Raw genomic sequence first — 21,883 nt, 5'->3', positions numbered from 1 at the left:
TACAAACGACGGCTTTGTGTTTTAATTGAAAACATTTAAAAAAACAGCTCAAACATCTTCTTCTCCCGACCCCTCTTCTGTTTTTTTGTGTTTGGACTTCGGTCCGCGTGTGATCTGTTTCTCAAAGTCCTCCTCGCTGATTTGACCTTTCTTTAGTTTCTTCAGGATGCGGGTGTCGTTTAAAATCTCTTTCATGTCTTCGTTGTCGACGTCGGAGCCGGAGCCCTGCAGACACAGAAAAAAAAAAAAAAGATCACAGGAAAGAGTTAAATATATAAGAGTCAGAGATAAATAAATAAGAGTTGGAAGTTGGAAAGATTAGGAATTCAGATATATCTTAAAGAATAGTTTTAAAAGCAGAATCAGTTTAATTAACCCTCCTGTTGTCCTCGAGGGAAGGATGGAAGGGAGGAAGAAGGAATGAAAGGAGGAAAGCTGTAAGGATGGATGGAAGGAAGGGAGGAAGGATGGGAAGAAGGAATGAAAGGAGGGAGAAAGGAGGAGGGAAGGAAGGGTGGATGGAAAGGAGGGAGGAAGAAAGGGTGGAAGGAAGGTAGGAGGGAGAAAGGAAGGATGGGAGGAAGGAAAGAAGGAAGGGAGAAAGGAAGGAAGGAAAGAAAGAAGGTAAGAGGGAGAAAGAAGAGGAATGGAGGAAGGAAGGAAGGAACATTTTTACCATAATCCTCTAATATATTCTCTCAAAATGGATTAAAAGCAGAAGTTTGATGCTGAGTCCACAAAAAAGAACTTGTGGAAGTTATTCATACGTTTATTTTCACATTTTAACCCTTTAAATTTAAACTAAACCACATGGAAATAAAAACCCCGCCATTAACCCTCACACAGCTCTTATCGATGTCTTAAAAAGTTCAAATACCTCGTTCCGCTTCCTCTTGGCTGCGTTCTTCTTCCGCCTGTCCTTCCTGTTCTTCTGTTTGGACCACGATTTGTTCTTCACAAAGTTCCTCTTACGCTGCTGGAAAGCCTCCTCTCCTTTTTCTCTCTGCTCCGCCAGCTCCGCCAGCAGCTTCCGTCTCTGCTTCTCCCGGTTCTTGTCCTTGTAGCGGATCGTGTCTGTGTCCACCGTCGTCTCCACGAAGTCGGGAAGCGTCTTCCCTTTGAGCTCGGGCATCTTCGGCAGGCGAAGGAGAGCGAAGCCTCGAGCTAAAGCGGCAAAGTCCAGCTCTAGATGGAGAGAAACGCAGCATGTTACGTTTAGCCTTTGTGAACTCGACAGAATTAAATCTAAAAAGATGTTTTTTCTGTTTTCACCAGGCGGGGAGGTCTGGTCCTCTGAAATGAGGCCAACGCAGAAGTAACTTAGAGCTCCATTCTACCAAAAAGCCACCAGGGGGCGACCGTCTCTATACAAGTCAATGGAGAATTCACCAACTTCTCACTTGATTTCTAACCTCAGTAAACGTTTTCAAAATGTGTTTATGGTCTCAATCGCTAGTTTAAAGCCTTCTTCAATGCAGTATGATGTTCATTTGGGACATTTTGGCCTCCCTGATTTTATATGTGACGATAAAGCAGGGTATGCATTAGGGCGTGGCTACGTCCTGATTGACAGGTTGATTGACCAATGTCCTCGAGATCCAGCCCTCGCAACCATAGCAACCTCCTCTTCTCCCTCCCTTCCTTAGTCAAACTTAACCTTTGTGTCGTCCTGCTGGGTCAAATTGACCCCGTCTGTTTTGACTCTTCCTTCCTTCTTTTCTCCGTCCTTCCTTCCTCCCTCCTTTCCTTCCTTATTCCTCCATTCCTCTTCTCCTTTCTCCATCCCTCCTACCTTCCTTCCTTCCTTTCCTTTCCTTTCCTTTCCTTCCTTCTTTCCTTTCCGCCCATGACCCCGCGGCATGCCCATATAAGTAGAATCCGTGTTTTTATTTTTCCCGGCATGCACCTGAAATTTTCAAGATGGCGCTGCCTAGATTAGAAACTATTGGCTTCCGAGCAGCAGTCCACAAACCAATGGGTGACGTCACGGATGTTACGTCCGTTTCTTTTATACAGTCTATGGTTTTCACCTTTGGTTCTGAAGATGAGGCTGCACTCGTGTTTGGCGTAGGCCTGGACGAACGAGACGAATGCCCTCATGCCTCTGTCGTACATGGCGCGGTCGGCCAGAGACAAGGCCTTCACTTTGGGCAGAACGTCCACAACGTCGTTCACTGCAGACATTTTCTGGAGCGGACACTGAAAAAAAAAAAAACCCAGACAAAACAGACGTCAGTAATGAGTGTTAGACTGTGTAAGAAGCCATGTCAGGGTCTTTCCTCATCTGGGCCCTGAAGTACTCCACCAGCTCTGCTCCAGATCAGACAGAGAGACACAGTTAAAGGAAGAGTTCATAGTGTTTAAGGTGAGTCTTACAAGATCTCCTTCAAATGTGCTTTCAATGTAAAGTGATGCATTTATAAAAGTCTCTGATCAGCTTCTATTGAGCTTCATCAGTGTGAGTTACTATAGTTATTATAGTTACTATGGTAACAGTGTGAGTTAGTCATATCAAGTGATATCTGACACATTTACAGTCTTTTTAGCATCAGATTCCCTCTTAGTGTTTCCTGTTGAGCTGTGGTGGAAGTATAGTAACAAAAAGACTTTGCTACTAAAAACACTGTAACGTTGAAACATAGAAGATGAAGATTTGACTCATTTGGACGACTGAAGCTTCATATTAGCTTCAGAAAGAGGACTCTGGATTTAGTCCTCCATCACTTCCATTGTAAACATTATGAAGGATCTTCTAATGGTCAGTATGAACAGGAGGAATCATAACAGCAAGAATAAAACAGCTTTAATGTTCATTTAAGCAGCTAAATATTGTTTTAAGACAGTTTTGGTAAAATTGTGAACTGGTCCTTTAATATTTGTACTTAAGGAGCCACCGTACTACTTCAATGACTCACTTTCTGGTTGATGGATAAGAAATTGATGTAGGATTCCTCCATCGGCAGCAGGAAGACGAGCGCGTTGCCTAGGTTACCGATTCGTGCTGTTCGACCGCAGCGATGTACGAAGGCGCTGAGAGAAAAAACACACAAGAAAAAAAAACACATCTGTAAAACTAAGATCATCTATTACTCTAAATCCTAAATGATTCAAAACTAAATATGAGTATATAGTGAAATGTGTCAGACTCACCTGGCGCTGCTCGGAGGATCGTACTGCAGCACCCAGTTCACATCTGGAATATCGATACCTCTTGCCATCACATCTGTACACACCAGGATCCCGCTGCAAAGGCAAAGCAGTTTTATTTATATAGCACATTTCATACACAATGGCTACTCAATGTGCTTTATATAAAACAGAAAAACATTTAATTTGAGAAACATTAAAACATACAATTCAGTGATTTGTAGACCAGTAGCAGAACTTTAACCTTCCTGTCGTCCTCCCGGGTCAAATTGACCCCGTCTGTTTTGACTGTTCCTTCCTTCCTTCCTTCCTTCCTTTCCTACCTTCCTTCCTTCCTCCCTCCTACCTTCCTTCCATCTCTCCTTTCCTTCCATCCTTCCTTCCTCCCTTCCTTCCATCCTTCCTTCCTCCTTTTCTTCCTCCCTTCCTTCCTTTCTCCTTTCTACCTCCTTCCTTCCTTCCTTCCTTTCCTACCTTCCTTCCATCCCTCCTTTCCTTCCTCCCTACCTTTCTTCCATCCTTCCTCCCTCCTTTTCTTCCTTCCTTCCTTTCTCCTTTCTACCTCCTTCCTTCCTTTCCTACCTTCCTTCCTCCCTCCTGCCTTCCTTCCTCCCTTCCTTCCATCCTTCCTTCCTTCCTCCCTTCCTTTTTTCCTTTCTCCTTTCTCCTTTCTACCTCCTTCCTTCCTTCCTTCTTTCCTCCGTTCACCCTCCTTTCCTTCCTCCCTCCCTTCTTTTCTTCCTTCCTTCCTTCCTCCCTTCTTTTCTTCCTTCCTTCCTTGACTCGAGGACAACAGGAGGGTTAAAATCTATTCTGTAGCTGACTGGCAGTCAGTGTAAAGACTTTAGAACTGGAGTAATGTTGCTCTCATCTCTTTGTTCTGGTTAAAACTCGAGCTGCAGCTGTTTAATGCAGAAGACCGTTATAGTAGTCGAGCAAAGACCAAACATTACACATATATATATAAAGAAAATCATGACATACATCTACATCTACTGCATCTGTACATACTAATAAACCGTTTTATCACCTTTTCAGCGCTCTGAAGTCGGCAAAGATCTTGTTGCGTTTGGTTTTCATCTTGCCGTGGATGCTGTGGACGGTGACTTTCTTTATGAGCGTCTCCAGAGCTCGGCCGTAATAATCCACACAAGCACAGGTGCTGACGGAGAGAGACAGAGACAAGGGAATAAGAACATAGTCTGCGTCTGAAATCACTCCCTTATTCACTCATCCACTATATGATAGACATTTAACAGGTTATTAAAGAGTAAGAAGTAAATCTAGATTTCAGACACTAACTAATTGCCATGTGACGGTAGTTTTCACATCTTTAAAATGTGAAGTATTGCATTGTGAGTTTTATATATAGTGGATATATTTACACGCTCAGCATTTGGATACTCAAATAAATCGGAGATCTCTGCCCACGATTGTCTGGAGATTTCTTTTATGTTAATTATTTGTTGGCCGACAGGAAACAAGGAGAGAGAGAAATGGGTACGACATAAAGCAAAAAGTCCCTTGCCCCTGGGTCCCTTCGGCCGACTTGTTGTAATTTCTCTCACTGCCAGCAGGGGGAGACAAAGTCCTGCACTCCACCTTTAACATACCTGAAGAAGACGAGGTTTTTCTCATGTTTGTGTTGCCGTAGAAACGCCACCAGGTTGTTGAACTTCTCCTCTGGTCGGCAAACCTGAAAAACAACAACAATCATATGTGTGAATATTTGTGTCTTTATTATATTTAACAGTTTGATGTGAAACCAGTTTTTTAAAAATGGACTCACTATGTAGTAGTTGGAGAGTTTGGAGGGCGTTTTCTGGGTGGAGGTGGCAGCGACGCCTTTCTCTTTGACAGTGATTCGTACCGGGTTCCTGAGACCGGCTCGGACCAACTTCTCCAGCTCCTGAGTCTGAGTGGCCGAAAACAAACCTGTGCGTCTCTGTTTGGGCAGGTAGCCGAGGATCGTGTTCAGACTGGAGACGAATACAAACAGAGTCCTGTTAGCCGCATGAAGACCTCAAATATTAAAATATTTGTTAGGAAAAACAAACTTCAGGCTCTCATGTGTGGAAGATGTCACCTTTGACTCTAGGGAAATATAATTTGGCATTTTCATTATTTTAAGCAGCTCATTATTTAGCATCTTGCCTGCTTATGCATTTCTTAATAGCTCACTATTTGGCCTCTTGTCTTTTGATGGGTTTACAAAGCGGCTCACTATTTTGCATCCCTTGTGCTGATGGGGTTTATAAATTGCTCACTATTTTGCATGTATCCCCTGTGCTGATGGTATTATATATGAAGCAGCTCACTATTTGGACATTTTATAGAAAAAACAACTAATCAAGACAATAATTGGCATATTAATGGATAGTTTAAAACATACTTATTCATAACTCTGTGTTATATCTGCACTCTGAGCCTGTTTCTCCTCCTTTTATACAACTGAACATATTCATATCTGTTCTGTACCTGATTTCAAACCCCATGTCCAGCAGTCTGTCCGCCTCATCCAGAACCAGCACATCCAGACTCTTGACCGATCCCGCCAAATCCAGCCCTTCGCCCTTCCTCCTGAACATGTCCTCCAGTCTGCCGGGCGTTGCTATGACGATGTTTGCACTAAGAGAGAGAGAGAGAGAGGCTCGTTATCCTCTGTGATCTGTGAAGAACGTCTCAGTCTTGATTTGTGACTCTGAGTTCATCTCTTACCCCTGATCCTTGAACTTCGCTACGTCCTCGATCGGGTTCGTTCCACCGATCAGTAAAATCTGCCTGAAGAAAAACAAACATTAAAGACTTTAAATGACTTAACCTTCATGTCGTCCTCCCGGGTCAAATGGACCCCGTCTGTTCCTTCCTTCCTTCCTTCCTTCCTTCCTTCCTTCCTTCCTCCCTCCTTCTCCATTTCTTTCCTCTGTCCTACCTTCCTTCCTTCCTTCTTTTCTCTGTCCTTCCTTCCTTTCCTCCCTTCCTTCCCTTCTTACTCCCTCCCTTCATTCTTTCCTTCCTTCCTCCCTCTTTTCCTTTCTCCCTCCCTCCTACCTTCCTTCTTTCCTTTGTCCTTCCTTCCTCTTTTCCTTTCTCCTTCCCTCCTACCTTCCTTCCTTCCTCCCTCCCTTCCTGTCTTCTTCCTTTCCTTCCTTCTTTTCTCCCTCCTTTCCTTCCTTCTTCCTCCATTCCTTCCTTGACTCGAGGACAACAGGAGGGTTAAAAATGCACGACTAGTAGACAGAAAATAAGTAGAAGGGCTGTTTTTTTTTTGTTATAAATGTGTCCATAAAAGTCAATTTTTAACATTTCCAATGATTTTGTTGCATTAACCCTTTAGATCCCTGAGGTGTTTTTGTCCATTTCTAATTACCCTTCATTCATTGACTTATTGCATCCTCACTATACGTGTCCCTCAGGCACAATTTGTGTTGTTTTGGCATTCTGTATTTGTATTTTTTTGCCCAAAGTTTTCAATCCAGCACAAATATCCATATATGAATAGAAAGAAGAGATTGTCTGTGTTTCAGAGATATAAAAAACATGTTGATGGGACTTTATGAGTCTTAATAATGTCAAACAATTACCCATTTCCATTGATTTTCTCACTCTGGTTGTTTTTCTGATTATAATTGTTCTGTATGAACTAGCAAGGTATCAACATACATAACACAATGAACCTTGAGTCAGTCACAAGGGGGGGGGGGGGGGTGAACTTTGATACTTTCTAGTGTCTGTTTACTAAGAATTAAAACTGAAATCCACTGAGAATTTGAATATTTACACATATTTCACACTATAATCTTTATTTTAGGAAAGAGTTTAAAGAGATTTTAGTTTCATTCTTCTCAATACACACACACACACACACATGAAGGTGAATGTTGCTGTAAAAAGGATAAACTGGGCTTTACTGGAGAAAAACTAAATTTGATGATTAATGCGTCTTTTACTGATGCTGATCATTAACAGTGAGAAACAGCTCATCTTGGATTAAAGTGTAACTAGCATCTACAGGGTGTGAAGGATTCAGGTGTGAAGTAATGTTATACCAACACATGTAAAACATTCAGATTTGGTTTCTGAGTAAATAATTTAGCTTTTTCTGGAGCTTTAAATGGAATATGAAGGTCTGCATCTGTGAGCTGAGATGTGAAAGTTGGAGTTGAACATCTCTAGTGTGGAAACTACAACTGAGATATAAATGAAAGCTCAGGAAGAAGATAGTAAATGAACCTTGAGTCAGTCACAAGGTAAAAAAAAAAGAACTTTGATACTTTTTAAGTGTCTGTTTACTAAGAATAAGAACAATTAAAACTAATATCTATCTATAATCTTTATTTCTGGAGTGAATTCATACTTACGTGAACTGTGGAAACTTCTGAATGAACTGTCCCATCACTTCACTGATCTGGAGCGCCAGTTCTCTCGTGGGAGTGACCACCAGAGCTCCGACCTGCAGGAAACAAAACCCACCGAAACCTCAACAGAGTCCAAATGTTTCACAGGAAAGTTATGTGACAAAAATTAGTTATGTTTCCTTCCTGTTGTTCTATCATCTCTTGACCTCTTTAAATTAATCCAGCGACTCATTATGGGAACCGCTGATCTGTGTCACTTCAGTTTTTGTGCATGTTTTAATGACTCTATATCCAAAAAAAAAAGAAGCTTCACATGATGCACACAGACTTTTATTTAGCCGATCAGATGATCCGGATCAATACCTGCATCTTCTTCAGCTTCTCTTCTCTCTTCAGAAGCAGCTCGATGATGGGGATCACAAAAGCCAACGTCTTCCCGCTCCCAGTCACCTACAACAATAAAATGATGTTTAGTGAGCTTCATAGGAAGGAAGCAAGAAAGGAAAGAAGGAAAGAAAGAAGGAAGGAAGGATGGAAGGAAGGAAAGAAGGAAGGATGGAAGGAAGGAAGGAAAGAAGGAAGGAAGGAAGGAAAGAAGGAAGGAAGGACAGAAGGAAAGAAGGAAGGAAGGAAAGAAGGAAGAACGGACAGATGGAAGGAAGGGAGGAAAGAAGGATGGATGGAAAGAAGGAAGGAAGGACAGATGGAGGGAACATTTACTCTAACAGATGAAATCATTGGTTAGTAAATTAGAAAAGTCATCAAATGTAATAAGTTACATTAGTTTCATTTAGTAATTGAAATAGTTACATTACTTTATTTTACATTTTAAATAAAGTAATTAGTAATATGTAGCCCAATACATTTCCACAGTAACCTTGACAACCCTGATTATTAATAAGTTAATTGGACACTCACCGCCTCAGCAGCCACATCTTTGTTACTCATGAAAAGAGGAATACAAGCAGACTGGAGAGAAAACAGAGAGATGGTTTTACTTTGTGATGCTGCTGATGGACACACACACAGTTCAGAGTGTCTCAGGTATTTCAGGTGTTATATTTTTACCTGTACAGGTGTCATGTGACTGAACTTCAGCTCCTCGAGCGTCTGTAAGATCCCATCGTTTAGTTTTACCGGTAAAGTGTCCCACGTCCCGTCTGTCGTGTTGTCCATGCTGGAAACACACCGACCAGCTCAACTTAGAAGCTAATAGTTGTTAGCCACTTGCTGAGCTAACTGACACGCTGCTCTGACTTCCGGGTGCGCTGATGTTTACAATCCGGGTGGAAGCAGAAGCGATGCGGAGAGAATCGTTCCTCCTTTCTTCTTCTTCTTCTTCTTCGTACTTTGGTAGCAGACTAATAATAATAATAATAATAATAATGATAATAATAATAGTAATTTACCGCCACTCTTTGGTTTGTAATGATTACTGCAATTTAGAGCTGGGCGATATGGACAAAATCAAATATCGCGATATTTTGTGTCTCCAACGTAAAATTGAAATCGGTACTTTAACTCATTTTTTATGGTCATGTTATAAGTTACAGGAATATTTGACATTAATGCAGCATTTAAAACCAGGCAAAGACGACTGATGACATATCATGATATTACGATATCCTAAATATAAGATGATATCTAGTCTCATATCAAGATATCGATATATTGAACCAACTGCAATGGCTCACTAAAAAACTCCTTTTATCTAATCTTGTTGCTTTAAAAAAGTCTAAACTTCATCAGGTGATCTTTATCTTTTGATTTCCTGATATTCCTATGACTCTAAACACTTCTCCTGCCCTCTTTTATTTTCCTTTTCAGTTTCCCTCTTCCCTTTCCTCCTTCTCTACAACTTTCACATCTTCCATTTTCATGTTTTTCCCATAATGTATGTTTTGTTTAACCAAGTGTGTCCTTTACTCATCCTCCCTCCTGTTCCTAACCCCTTCTCCAACCAAAGCAGTAATAAAAAAAACATGTTTTTTTATTCTACAAATGTGCAAATAAACCAATAAACCAGTAAAATGTCTGTTGTGAAAAAAGGTTTATTCACATTTCTCTCCATGTCCAACCTCCATAGTTTGCAGTCAATCTTTCTTTAACTTCCTGTTTTAAAAAGACATCAAAGCAGTCGTACAGAATATTGGCTTTATTATGAAACCTGGGGGCTTTTTTTTTTTATTTATTTCCACAGACAACCAACCATTCTACATTTGTACAGATCCATTTACCAGATTTTGTCTTAATCACAAAAAAAAAAGAAAAAAAAAAGGTAGAGTGTGGACAGAGCAGTTTATTGTTGTTCCTGCCTGAGCTTCACCAGAGATTGTTTCTGATATAAAACTGGAGCAAATTCAGTCATAAATGCAAAAGATCTTCATTTTTTTTAAAAGGCGACATCATCCCCCCGAAAAAAAACTAAAATCAGCTGCATTTAAATGAATATGCTCCAGAGAGAGAGAGAGAAAAAAAAAGATACAGTTCAAAAATCGTATACAATCGTATAATTTAAACTCCCCCGACCCCGAACAAAAAAATAACTATATAAGAAGCAACTAAAGCACACAGCAGTCATTTTTATGTGTCAGACCCTCCCCCTGCAACCAGACCCTCAATTAAACATGTAACACTTATTTCAGTATTTCTCTACACGCTTTGCTTTTTTTTTTTTTTTACTTGGGAGTTTCAACCCCTCAAAAAGTAGTTCAGGTTTAAAATCCAAAAAACCCCTCTTCCTCTGCCTCTTCCTCAGCTCCTCAACTTTTAATTTGCTGCCAAGTTTGTTTAATTTTTAAAAGAAGAAAGTGTCAAAATCAGCTTATCTGCACCCACTGATGCCCCCCCCCCTTTCTCAAAGATGGCATGGGTCGCTGTGAGCAGACATAAGAGCTAGAAACAGAAGCTGAAGAATTTCCCTTAAAAAAAAAAAAGATCAGCTGCTTTTCTGTGTAAATGTAAATCCTTCAGATATTTTTAGGCCCATTTTCTTTCCATCAGGAGTGCAATTTGTTGTCTGAGAGCGAAAAAACAAACAAAAACCAAACACACAATGTACATATATAGATATCACATATCTTCTAGTACATCGAGACCCCAGAAAAAAAGCAACAGACAACCCTTCCCTCCTTCCCGCCTCACGCTGCAGCTGCATCTCAGACATTTAACTAATGTATTACATGGTTTTTAATAATTTGGAAAAGGGTTTAAATCTTTAATAAGGGGCTACATTCTCCTGTAGGGGGGGGGCTCCTGCTCTTCCTCCTCCTCCTCCTCCTCTTTGCATGTCTTTATCCAGCCATGTGCATCTCTAAAGTAGTCTCTTTCAAATTAAAAGCCTCACAGTCGTTCATACAGACAAAATTGAAGCTGTACTGGCAAAAAAAACAAAACAACAAAAAACAAACCTGGTAATTAACTGTAATTATCAAACAATAGTGACAAAGAAGAAGAAAATCAGTTAAAACCAACACAAAAAAAAAACAACTAATGACATCTATCCCCAAAAAATGTTTTGGCCGTTTGTTCCCATATATATATAATTATTACATTTATAAAGAAGGAACCAAAAAAAAAGGTAACAGGAGGAACATAAAGAGATCCGATCATATGTAGACTTTTTTTTTTTAAACTCAAAACTGCCGATGTCATTTTCCAGAGTGTAAATAACTGTCTTGGTGTTTTTCGGAGAGGAGAGAGAGAGAGAGAGAGAGAGAGAGAGAGAGAGAGAGAGAGAGAGAGAGAGAGAGAGAGAGAGAGAGAGAGAGAGAGAGAGAGAGAGAGAGAGAGAGAGAGAGAGAGAGAGAGAGAGAGAGAGAACAAAAAAAAAACCCAGTGGAGGACTCACAGGAGATCATTTCAGGGGGCGGGAAAAAAAAACTAAAACAAAAATAACCCAAAAAAAAAAAAAAAAAATCACATTACACCACTCGCCGTACTTCGAAAAATCTCTTCAGGTAGTAAATTTGTCCGAGGGTCATGGCCACCAGAACCAGAGCCTCGAAGAACGACCACAGCACCACTCTGCTGTTTGTGTTGTCGTTGACTAGAAAGAGAAAGAGGAGAAGAAGAAGAAGATATTCCTTTATTAGTGCCATGATGGAGAGATTTTACATTACTGCAGCAGCAAAGTGGAGATTATTGTAAGTATGTAGAAAAGCAATAAAACAATAGTAGTAAAAATATAAGTTATTAGAATCAGGAGTAATTAGTTACATGTAATTACTTAATAAGGACATAAATGTAACTGTAATCCATTACAAATACTTGTGAAAATGTTGATGATTACATCTGAAGTCACACATTTAAGACTTTCCTAATTTTTAATATTTAACATGTTGCTGAATACATATATTGGACAGAAGGGAGGAAGGAAGGAAGGATGGATGGAAGGACAGAAGGAAGGACGGAAGGAAGAAAGGAAAGGAGGAAGGACAGAAAGAAGGAAGGACAGATGGAAGGAAGAAAGGACAGAATGAAGGAAAGAATGATGGAAGGAAAGAAGGATGGATGGAAGGAAGGAAAGAAAGAAGAAAGAAAAGAAGGAAGGAAGGAAAGAAGGATGGAAGGAAGGAAAGAAGGAAGAAAGGAAGGACAGAAGGAAAGAAGGAAGAAAGGAAGGAAGAATGAAGGAAGGAAGGAAGGAAAGAAGGAAGGAAGGAAGGAAGGACAGATGGAGGGAACATTTACCCTAACAGCTGAAAACATTGGTTAGTAAATTTGAAAAGTCATCAAATGTAATAAGTTACATTACTTTGATGAAGTCATTGAAATAGTTACATTACTTTTTACATTTTAAACAGAGTAACTAGTAATCTCTAATCTATTACATTTTAAACAGAGTAACTAGTAATCTAAAGTAATCTATTACATTTCCAGACTAAGACGACAGAAGTTATTTTTACACTCACTTGCTCTGTGTATCCTCTCGCGGACCTCCATGTACTCCTGCTCGTGCTTCACAGCTGTCATGGCGACGGCCAGCTCGTTGATCATCTCCTCCAGCTTGTTTTGGTGGGCTGAAACAGGCAGGAAGTCATCTGTGAGCTGCAGGTCGTTAAACTGATACTGTGCACTAAAAAAACCCAAACATGCACGAGCTATGCAGCAACATGCGTAACGTTTCCACACCTGTGTCGTGTTGCAGGGTTATTATAGTTCACACATCTTTATTAGTTCTTTAAATTTAGTTTTTCAGTTTAGTTTTTGTATTTTTGTTGGTTTTATATCATTTTAACCCTGCTGTTGTCCTTGAGTCAAGGAAGGAAGGAAAGGTGGAAGGAAGGAAGGAAGGAAGGAAGGATGGAAGGGGGAAGGAAGAAAGAAGGGAGGAAGGAAGAAGGAAGGGAGGAAGGAAGGGAGGGAGGAAGAAGGAAGGAAAGGAAAGAAGGAATGGAGGGTGGAAGGAAGGGAGGAAGAAGGAAGGAAGGAAGGAAGGATGGAAGGGAGGAAGGAAGAAAGAAGGAAAGGAGGAAGGAAGAAGGAAGGAAGGAAGGGAGGAAGGAAGAAGGAAGGAAAGGACATTTTTATTAGTTCTTTTAAATGTAGTTTTTCCAGTTTAGTTTTAATTAGTTTAATAAATGATGAAGGAGTTTTATTTTAGTCTTGATATAAAGTTTTTCAGGTGTTCATATCGGCCTGGATGTTTCGCTATTTCTGGGTCAGATCTTAAAAATAGTTTTAAAAGCAGCATCAGGTTTGTTAAAATATACAATTACTATTTTTGTTGGTTTTATATCATTTTAACCCTGCTGTTGTCCTCGAGTCAAGGAAGGAAGGAAGGAAGAAAGAAGGAAGGGAGGAAGGGAGGAAGAAAGAAGGAAGGGAGGAAGGGAGGAAGAAAGAAGGAAGGGAGGAAGAAAGAAGGAAGGAAGGAAGGAAGGAAGAAAGAAAGAAAGAAGGAAGGGAGGAAGGGAGGAAGAAAGAAGGAAGGGAGGAAGAAGGAAGGAAAGGAAAGAAGGAAAGGAGGGTGGAAGGAAGGGAGGAAAGGAAAGGAAAGAAGGAAGGGAGGGAAGGAACAGCGGAGGAAAGAAGGAAGGAAAGACCCGGGAGGACGACAGGAAGGTTAAATGACATTTGCACCATTTTATAACCAAAAGTAAGACTGAATGCTCCTGAAAATGTCAAATGGTGTAACCACAAAAGAATGATACATATTAAATGTTTTATCACCTACAGTGTATTTAAGTATAACTTATACAAATAATGACTTCATTTAACCCTCCTGTTATCCTCGAGTCAGTGAAGGAAGGGAGGAAAGGAGTTTATTTTCATATTTTAACCCTTTAAATTTAAACTAAACCACATGGACACAAATATAAACATCATTGACCCTTCTAGAAAGTCGTAAATTGTATATATCTACCCTTCAGGAACGAGCTCATTACTTAACCCTCCCGTTGTCCTCGAGTCAGAAAGGAGGGAGGAAGGAAGGCAGGGAGGAAAGGAGGGAGGAAGGATGGAAGGAAGGAAGGAAGGAAAGGAGGGAGGAAGAAGGAAGGAAGCTAGGAGGGAGGAAAGAAGGAAGGAGGGAAGGAAGGAAGGAAGGAGGGAGGAAGGAAAAGACGAAGGGAGGAAGGAAGGAAAGGAGGGAGGAAGAAGGAAGTAAGGTAGGAGTGAGGAAAGAAGGAAGGAGGGAAGGACAGAGGAAAGAAGAAGGGAGGAAGGAAGGAAAGAAGGAAGGGAGGAAGATATGGGGGAGGAAAGAAAGAGAGAAGGAGGGAGGGAGGAAGGGAGGAATGAAGGACGGAAGGAAGGAAGGAAGGAAGGAAGGAAGGAAGGAAGGGAGGAAAGAGAGAAGGAAAGAAGGAAGGAAGGAGGGAGGAAGGAAGGAAAGAAGGATGGAGCTGATTCTTTCTGTAGTTCTGTTTCTTTTCAGTCCGTTTTGCATTGCTTTTGTTCATTGTAGTTTTTTATCATTATTTCAGTTAACAAAACTATTTTTTCACTGCTAGCTTTAGTCGTTGTCTTCGTTAAACTATAATAACCCTGGTCGTCGTGTGTGTGTGTGTGCGTGTGTATGTGTGTGTGTGTGTGTGAGAGAGTCCGGGGAGGGGGGGGGGGGAGGGTAGCAAGACATTTCTACTTCATACATGTTCTCAATGTGCAAGTAGTCAAACCAGTCATGAACATCACAAATTCCTGAGTACAAAGCAGGAATGCATGATATTAGTTTGTTGGTTTTTAAAACTATGGAAACAACTCTTGGTTAGAGAAACAAAAAAAAACTCTGCAGTGCATCACAAACTCAAAAAATAGTCTGTCCCTGTGCCCCTACCATCCCAGCTGTCTCCACCTACAAAGAGGAAGGAGGGGGGGAAGCAGCCAAAATAAAGTCACATAAAGATAAAGGGATAAAGAATCTAACACAGAAGATCAATAAGAACAGAATACAGACAGAAAGGAGGAGAAAATGGTGACTTCTTCTTCTTCTTCTTCTTCTTCTTCTATGCCTTACCTTCTGTCTCCATGTCTTGGCCTTTGGGTGCCTCTCCGATGTCGATGGTGAACATGACGATCTTGGGCGTCATGGTGGACATCTTGTTGCTGAAGCAGAACTTGTAGGTGCCGTCCATGTGTGCCGCCACAGAGTATTTCCCGCTGGACTCTCTGTCGCCTTTATAGATCTGCTTCCCGTCAGGCCCTGTTATCTGTCACAGGAGAGAGAAATATGAGAAGTTAATACTACTACTACTACTACTACTACAATGCCAACAGCATCAATCAGGCATGAATCATCATCTTTACGACGCGCCTTTATTTTGAAATCCCCACCCGAGCACACAAACCTTACAAACAAAATGCAAGCGAGGAAAAAAGTAATTAAAGATCATTAAAAATTAAACAACTCCTCCTCTAAAAGAAAAGAGCGAGTTGTTGTTATATGAGTCAGCTGATATTGATTTATCACAGCTATATCGGTATCGGCGTATATGTTGTCCGATATGTGCAGATAATTTTATATAAGCTGCATTTAATGTATATCTGTTCCTTTTTGTTAATTCAATTATATATGTATGTATGTACATGTTGTATATTTTGCCATTTAGTTAGTTATAGTTATTTATAATTAAGTGTAGTTTAATGTTTCAGTGCATTGTCATTTTAAACAACAGAGCTTATTGTCCTTACATATCTTTGTCTCAAGTGTTTTCAAGGGATCATTGCGTTTATATATATTTTTTTATTGTAAAATTCATGAGGTTTTTACTCAATATCAGTATCAGGCCCCAAAGATCCAGTATCAGTCGGTTATTTCACATTTCAGCAGCCAGTAACACGTCTGCAGTCGGATTAGAGGCGAGTCTAATGATGAAATGCTTCAGACAGACTATAAACTGACTGAAGTAGGCGGCTGCTGCTGCTGCTGCTGCTGCTCGTCTTTTAGGGCAAAGTAGTGAAGCAGCTCTACTTCTTTTTTTCCTCCTCCAGTTGTGAAAGAGAAGCAAAGTCCTGCTTTAATGTGTAAAAATAGAAACTTTATGTTCGTTCTTTCGGTTTCTTCTTTTTATAGGATGTGAACATTTTAAAGCTCAATACATCAAAAATGTGACACTTAATAGAGATCAGGAGGTCTATTTTTATCTAAAAAAGGAATTAATAGATCGTTTTTCATTTAAAAGTCTGGTTGAGCTCAGAAACTAAAACATCAAATGATATTTTAGGTACTTTTTGTGATTTGATATGAAAGGAAATGATTGTGAAATCGTTTCATATAGACTGCTGCATAATTTAATCTAATTGAAATTGTATTGTTGTAGACTTTGTGATACCGGCAGATAATCGTATCGTTATAATATCGTATCGCGAACAACCGTGTGATTTACACCTTTATAACACACCTGTGATATGACATGTTTGCTTTTCTATAAGGGGAAACATATGGCAACAACTGAGTGATATAAAAACACTTAATTATTGTACACCTAAAAACAAAGCAATGTGTGAACGAGAAACTTGTATTTTAAAAAAGCTGATTAACCTTTATTTAACTTAGAACCTATTTAAGAGCTTTTAACCACTTTAACACAATTACAGATGCTATGCTAACGCTGCACTTCCTGTATTACTATAAATAACGCAATCACACACATTTCTTTAACATATAACCACATGAATAACACATTATAAGAGCTAATCGATTCTGATTTAGTCGCTTTTGTGCAGCTGTGACTTACAAACAATGAAATATGGAGATAAATTAAGTTTAACGTGCTATTACGCAGACAGGCTGCTGCAGGCCTCACATGCTAAAAAACAACATTAGCCTCATATTGCACACATATTTTAATGACTAAATTGACAATCCTACCTCGACATCGATGTCCAGGAAGCCTCCCTCGGCTACCTCGAACATGAGGCCCATCTTGGTGCCGGAGTTGACCCGCTCGTAGAAACACTCCTCCGCATGGGCGTCTATGCTCACGAAGTATCCGGAGGTGGTTGCGCACAGGACGGCTAGCAGCACGACCAGCTCCGACAGGGTAAACATGGTGGGATAAATGTGTTGAAGCGAGTCTGTGGATGTGTATATATATAAGTGGTAGTCTGAGGGTGAATAGTAGCAGGAGCCTCGGCTGCTTCTCTGACTGCCACGTACAGGCTTAAACCGGCCGGCGAGCAGCGAGGGCCAAAATTAAGAGAGTGCGCATAAAGGGGGGAGCTGTCACAAATTCTTCTTCTTCTTCTATTGGGTTGTTTTTTTAAAGCCATTTTTTAGGTGCATTTACCGCCACCTACTGGACTGCAGTGTGGATGCTACACGGATCATGAGATGGTCAGAAGTTCTGTACTTTTACAGGATTTTAGATGCGATTAACATGGTTTTAAATGCTCTTTTTGATCCTGCATTTTGATAGGACGCACTGATGACACTTTACCTTTTACTGTTATTATTTTACTGTGTCTGACCTGTTTGTCTGTTTTGTGTGGCTGAAGCCGAATCACTTAAACTGTGAACCAAATCCACCTTCGGCTACAAATAAAGTTACCTGAGCTTATGCCACATCATTTCATTACCTCTTCCACACCATAGACATTCATCCAAGGGGGCTGTCACAATTCTTCTTCTATTGGGTTTTTTGTTGTTGTTTTTTTAAGCCATTTTTTCAGGTGCATTTACCGCCACCTACTGGACTGCGGTGTAGATAATGAGATAGTCAGAACTATACAAGATAACTAAATTAAATTAAATTAAGATTACATTTAAAAATTTGATCTCAGCACCCCTAAAAAAATAATTATTATTGCATTTTTTTGCACTAAAAATTATTTTATACAATTTTAATTGTTTTGCAAGCCTGTCTGTTAGAGATGGGACAAACACTTATGGTAAATGGACTGTATTTATATAGCACTTTTCTAGTCATTATGACCACTCAAAGCGCTTTTATACTACATCTCATTCACCCATTCACACATATTCATACACTGATGGCAGGAACTACCATGCAGGGTGCCAACCTGAGACTAACCATTCATACACATTCATACACTATTGGCACAGCAACGGGAGCAATTTGGGGTTAAGTGTCTTGCCCAAGGACATATCGACATGTGGACTGGAGGAGCCAGGAATCAAACTGCCAGTCTACCCATGGTTTAAGCACAATATAATGGGTAGTAGGTAATTCTGATAGATACCTGTCTCACAGGTAATCTGGGCCTGTAGACGTCCGGATGACAGATTCCAGTCCCGGAGCTTCATTGTCGATTTTCATTGTGCTTCTCTCCTCTATCCTTCCTTTCTCTCCTCTCAACCCCAACCGGTCGAGGCAGATGGCCGCCCACTCTGAGTCTGGTTCTGCCTGAGGTTTCTTCCTGTTAAAAGGGTTTTTTTTTCTTGCCACCGTTGCCAAGTGCTTGCTCATGTGGGAATGTTGGGTTTCTTTAATATTAAAACCTGAAGAGTTCTGTTTAGAACCTGCTCTATGTGTAAAGTGCCTTGAGATAACTCTGTTGAAGATTGATTGATTGATTGATATTTCCTACCTGACAGGTTGTGCTACCCATGGTTTAAGCATAATATAATGGGCAGTAGGTCATTATGATGAGTATTTCCTACCTGACCGGTTGTTCTACCCATGGTTTAAGCACAATATAATGGGTAGTAGGTCATTCTGATAGATATTTCCTGCATGACAGTATGTGCTATGGTTTAAGCACAACCTGTTAAATGGCTCCAGACCCCCCCCCCCCCCCCCCCTTTAGATTGTCCCACCAACATTTCAAATTGCGTTATCGTGCTGCAGTAGTAATGTTTTTGTGTGCATGTGACTTGAAGTTATGTTGAACTGGAAAATAGGGCTCCACAGAAAGCCACTGTTTAATTCAAACACTGGTCCCCACTCTAGCCGTTAGGTGGCGGTAACGCGCCTCTAAGCTTATTTACCAACGGCTGACCATCTCTGACCATCGCACGGTCCACACTCCGGCCGTTAGGTGGCGGTCACGCGCCTCTAAACTTGTATACAAACCTCCAATCATATTCATAGAAGAAGAAGAAGAAGCTCTGCTGTGAAGTCTCCGGGGCCGAGGCCTATACAGACTTTTTTTTTTTTTTTTCTAGTGGTAGCAGCCCCCCCACCCGCTGGTTAAAAAAAATAACAACCTCCCGTCGATGCCCTGGATCCCGGTGCCCGGTGTGAGCGGGGTGTGAACCGATGAAGCTCTTTATCCGGTGATTTTAAGGCAAAGCAGAGACGATTAGCCCAAGCTTTAGCCTGAAGCTACCAGCTAACCAGCGAGGAAGTGAAGGAGCGAAAAAATGACATCTCGGAGGTAAAAAAAAAAAAAAAAAAAAGAGGAGAAGAGGTGGTGGAAGAGGGGAAAGAGAGTAATTAAAGGCTGGTTTGTGGAGAACAATGTCTGCTGATTATGTAGCTGAGCTGTTAACTTTAACTCAACTCAGCTGTTTGGATGTTAGTCTGTAAACAAGCTGCGAGTGTTTCTGGTGTTTCTGCAGAAAAAGAGAGAAAAGAAAGAAACTAGCTCCATGTAGCTCACACACCAGCAACTTCACACTGTAAACACTGACAGTAAACCTTCAAAATGTCTCTCAATACTTTGTTTTTTATATATGTTTAACTATCAAAGCAAAGTTTTGAGATTGACTTTGAAAACTGAGCTCAGCTACTATCATTATAGCTCTATGGAGGATTTTTGTGTGTTATGAAATGGAAATTAAGTCAGTTTTTTTTAAATGCAACACATACAGAGACACACACACACACACTATGAATATGAATCACACATTGAGCTCAGAGCGACTTCTGTCCTGGAAAAAGAAAAAAACTGGCTTTTTCCCTTCTTTTAATGGAGGGGAAAAAGGAAACTTCAGGAAAAGAAAGAGAAGAGAATAGAGATCTCTCCTCTTTCTGGTGTTTCTCGAAAAAAAGGAAGGAAAAAAGAAAGATATCTCCATGTAGCTCACACACCAGCAACTTCACACTGTAAACACTGACAGCAAACCTTCACAATCTCTCTCACTTCTTTGTTTTAATATATATTTAACAAAATTTGAAGGTTGGACTTTGAAAACTGAGCTCAGCTACTGTCATTACAGCTCTGTGGAGGATTTATTGTGTTATGAAATGCAAATTAAGTCAGGTTTTTTTTATGTAATAGCAACACACACTCACTATGAATCACAGACTGAGCTCAGAGCAACTTCTGAAAAAAACTGTGTTTTTTCCCCCTTTTTTAATGGAGGGAAAAAAAGAAAGGGGGAGGAAACTTCAGGAAGAGAAAGAAGAGAGATCTCTCCTCTAGTACGGAGAAATGTGAATATACACAGACAGAAGATTGACTGTATTAAAAAGGAGAAGCTCACAATTATAGAAAAGCTTAAATGAACATGAATGCTGTTTTCTTGCTGTAATTATTCCTCCTGTTCATATTAATCACTCACTAACATTATATGTGATGGAGGAGAAATCCTCAATATAAAAATATATGTATTTAAAAGTTGATGTGAAGCTCTGACTTTTAATAGTCAGTATGAACAGGAGGAATTATTACAAAGAGGACAAACCTGACTGCTGGTTTAAGACACACTTTGAAAAAAATATGAACTTGTCCTTTAAATAAATAGACAAACCTAAAATACCAAGTGCACAATATTTGTATCAGAGTGTAAAAAAAAAAGTGCTACTAAGATCTCATAGGAGCTTAAAACCTCTTCAGTGTCACATCATTTATTAGTTAGCAACTATTTTGATTGTTATTTTATCATTTTGAGTCATTTTTTAATGGAAGAAATTCTCTGATTCCAGCTTCTTAAATATGAAAATGTTCTGGTTTCTTTAGTCGTCCATGACCGTAAAGTTGAATATCTTTGGGTTGTAAATGTCAGGACAACTTGAGACATTTTAGGTCACATCTTAAGCTTTGGGGACAGTAATGTACATTTTTAACCATTTTCTGGCGTTTTACAGGCCAAAACAACAGATCAGTCAATCGATAATGAAAATTAAAAAGTGTTTTGAAGTGAACGATGTGCTGCTAAGATCTCACAGGAGCTTAAAACCTCTTCAGTGTCACATTATTTATTAGTTACCAACTATTTTGATTGTTAATTTATCATTTTGAGTCATTTTTTAGGGGAGGAAATATCTAAATTCTCTGATTTCAGCTTCTTAAATGTTAATAATCTCTCATTTCTGTCGTCTTCTATGGAAGTGGAGCTGAATATCTTTGGGTTGTGAATGTTAGTCAGAACAAACTGAGACATTTTAAGTTATATCTTAACCTTTGGGGAACATTAATGTACATTTTTTTAAACCATTTTTTGACATGTTATAGGCCAAACAACTAAAAGATAAATCAATAATGAAAATTAAAGCTGCAGCTCTACCAGTTACTGACTAAAGAGAGACCACCAGTGTTTTAACCCCCCAAAATAACTCTTTATGTTTCATTCGTACAGTCATATTTGGTCTGAAACTCATCTGCGGTGGTTGAGACACTTGCGTCGCCTCTCTCTCTCTCTCTCTCTCTCTGTCTCTCTCTGTCTCTCTCTGTTTACTCACAGCTGACCTTATTTTGGATTGTTCTCATACTGACAGTGTCGCTGCGGTTCAGTCTGATGTGGCTTTACACGTCTGCTCTCAAATCATACCATCTTTGTTTCAGACGTGATCTCTCTCTCTCTCTCTCTAAGTGTCTCTTTCTCGCTTCCTCCCAACACATAAATAAGCTTCATTTAAAGTGAGAAAATAACAGAGATGGAGAGAGAAAGAGAGACACTGAAGAGACAAGAACTTATTACTCTGTGTTTTTTTTGAATTTGTGGTCATTTTAAAAAGAAATTAAAAATGATTTCCTCCAGTATATTGTTGGAGCATCAAGTTAAATGTATTTACAGCAAAAAAGTCCAT

The 21,883-nt window shown here is 39.9% G+C and overlaps 2 protein-coding genes across 2 annotated transcripts; both read right to left on the bottom strand.

Moving 5' to 3' along the window:
• Positions 1–15: 15 nt before the first annotated feature.
• On the bottom strand, positions 16–8,730 carry ddx55 (DEAD (Asp-Glu-Ala-Asp) box polypeptide 55). The gene is made up of 14 exons (XM_053340618.1): positions 8,574–8,730; positions 8,424–8,474; positions 7,869–7,955; positions 7,509–7,600; positions 5,866–5,928; positions 5,626–5,775; positions 4,937–5,126; positions 4,761–4,843; positions 4,178–4,309; positions 3,151–3,243; positions 2,916–3,030; positions 2,031–2,199; positions 878–1,185; positions 16–225 (listed from the first exon to the last, which is right to left on the bottom strand). Exons 1-14 carry the CDS (start codon positions 8,679–8,681, stop codon positions 49–51), a joined length of 1,818 nt encoding a protein of 605 aa, XP_053196593.1. The 5' UTR covers positions 8,682–8,730; the 3' UTR covers positions 16–48.
• An 810-nt stretch (positions 8,731–9,540) lies between these two features.
• Positions 9,541–17,110, bottom strand: tmed2 (transmembrane p24 trafficking protein 2). The gene is made up of 4 exons (XM_053340640.1): positions 16,819–17,110; positions 14,965–15,157; positions 12,419–12,526; positions 9,541–11,553 (listed from the first exon to the last, which is right to left on the bottom strand). The coding sequence occupies exons 1-4, from the start codon at positions 16,996–16,998 to the stop codon at positions 11,429–11,431; spliced, it is 606 nt and encodes a 201-aa protein (XP_053196615.1). The 5' UTR covers positions 16,999–17,110; the 3' UTR covers positions 9,541–11,428.
• Positions 17,111–21,883: the final 4,773 nt, after the last annotated feature.

This window comes from Scomber japonicus, chromosome 19, assembly GCF_027409825.1.
Source record: "Scomber japonicus isolate fScoJap1 chromosome 19, fScoJap1.pri, whole genome shotgun sequence".
Taxonomy (NCBI): Eukaryota; Metazoa; Chordata; class Actinopteri; order Scombriformes; family Scombridae; genus Scomber; species Scomber japonicus.
Note: the sequence above shows the minus strand (reverse complement) of the source record. Positions and strands in the feature narration are given on the sequence as shown.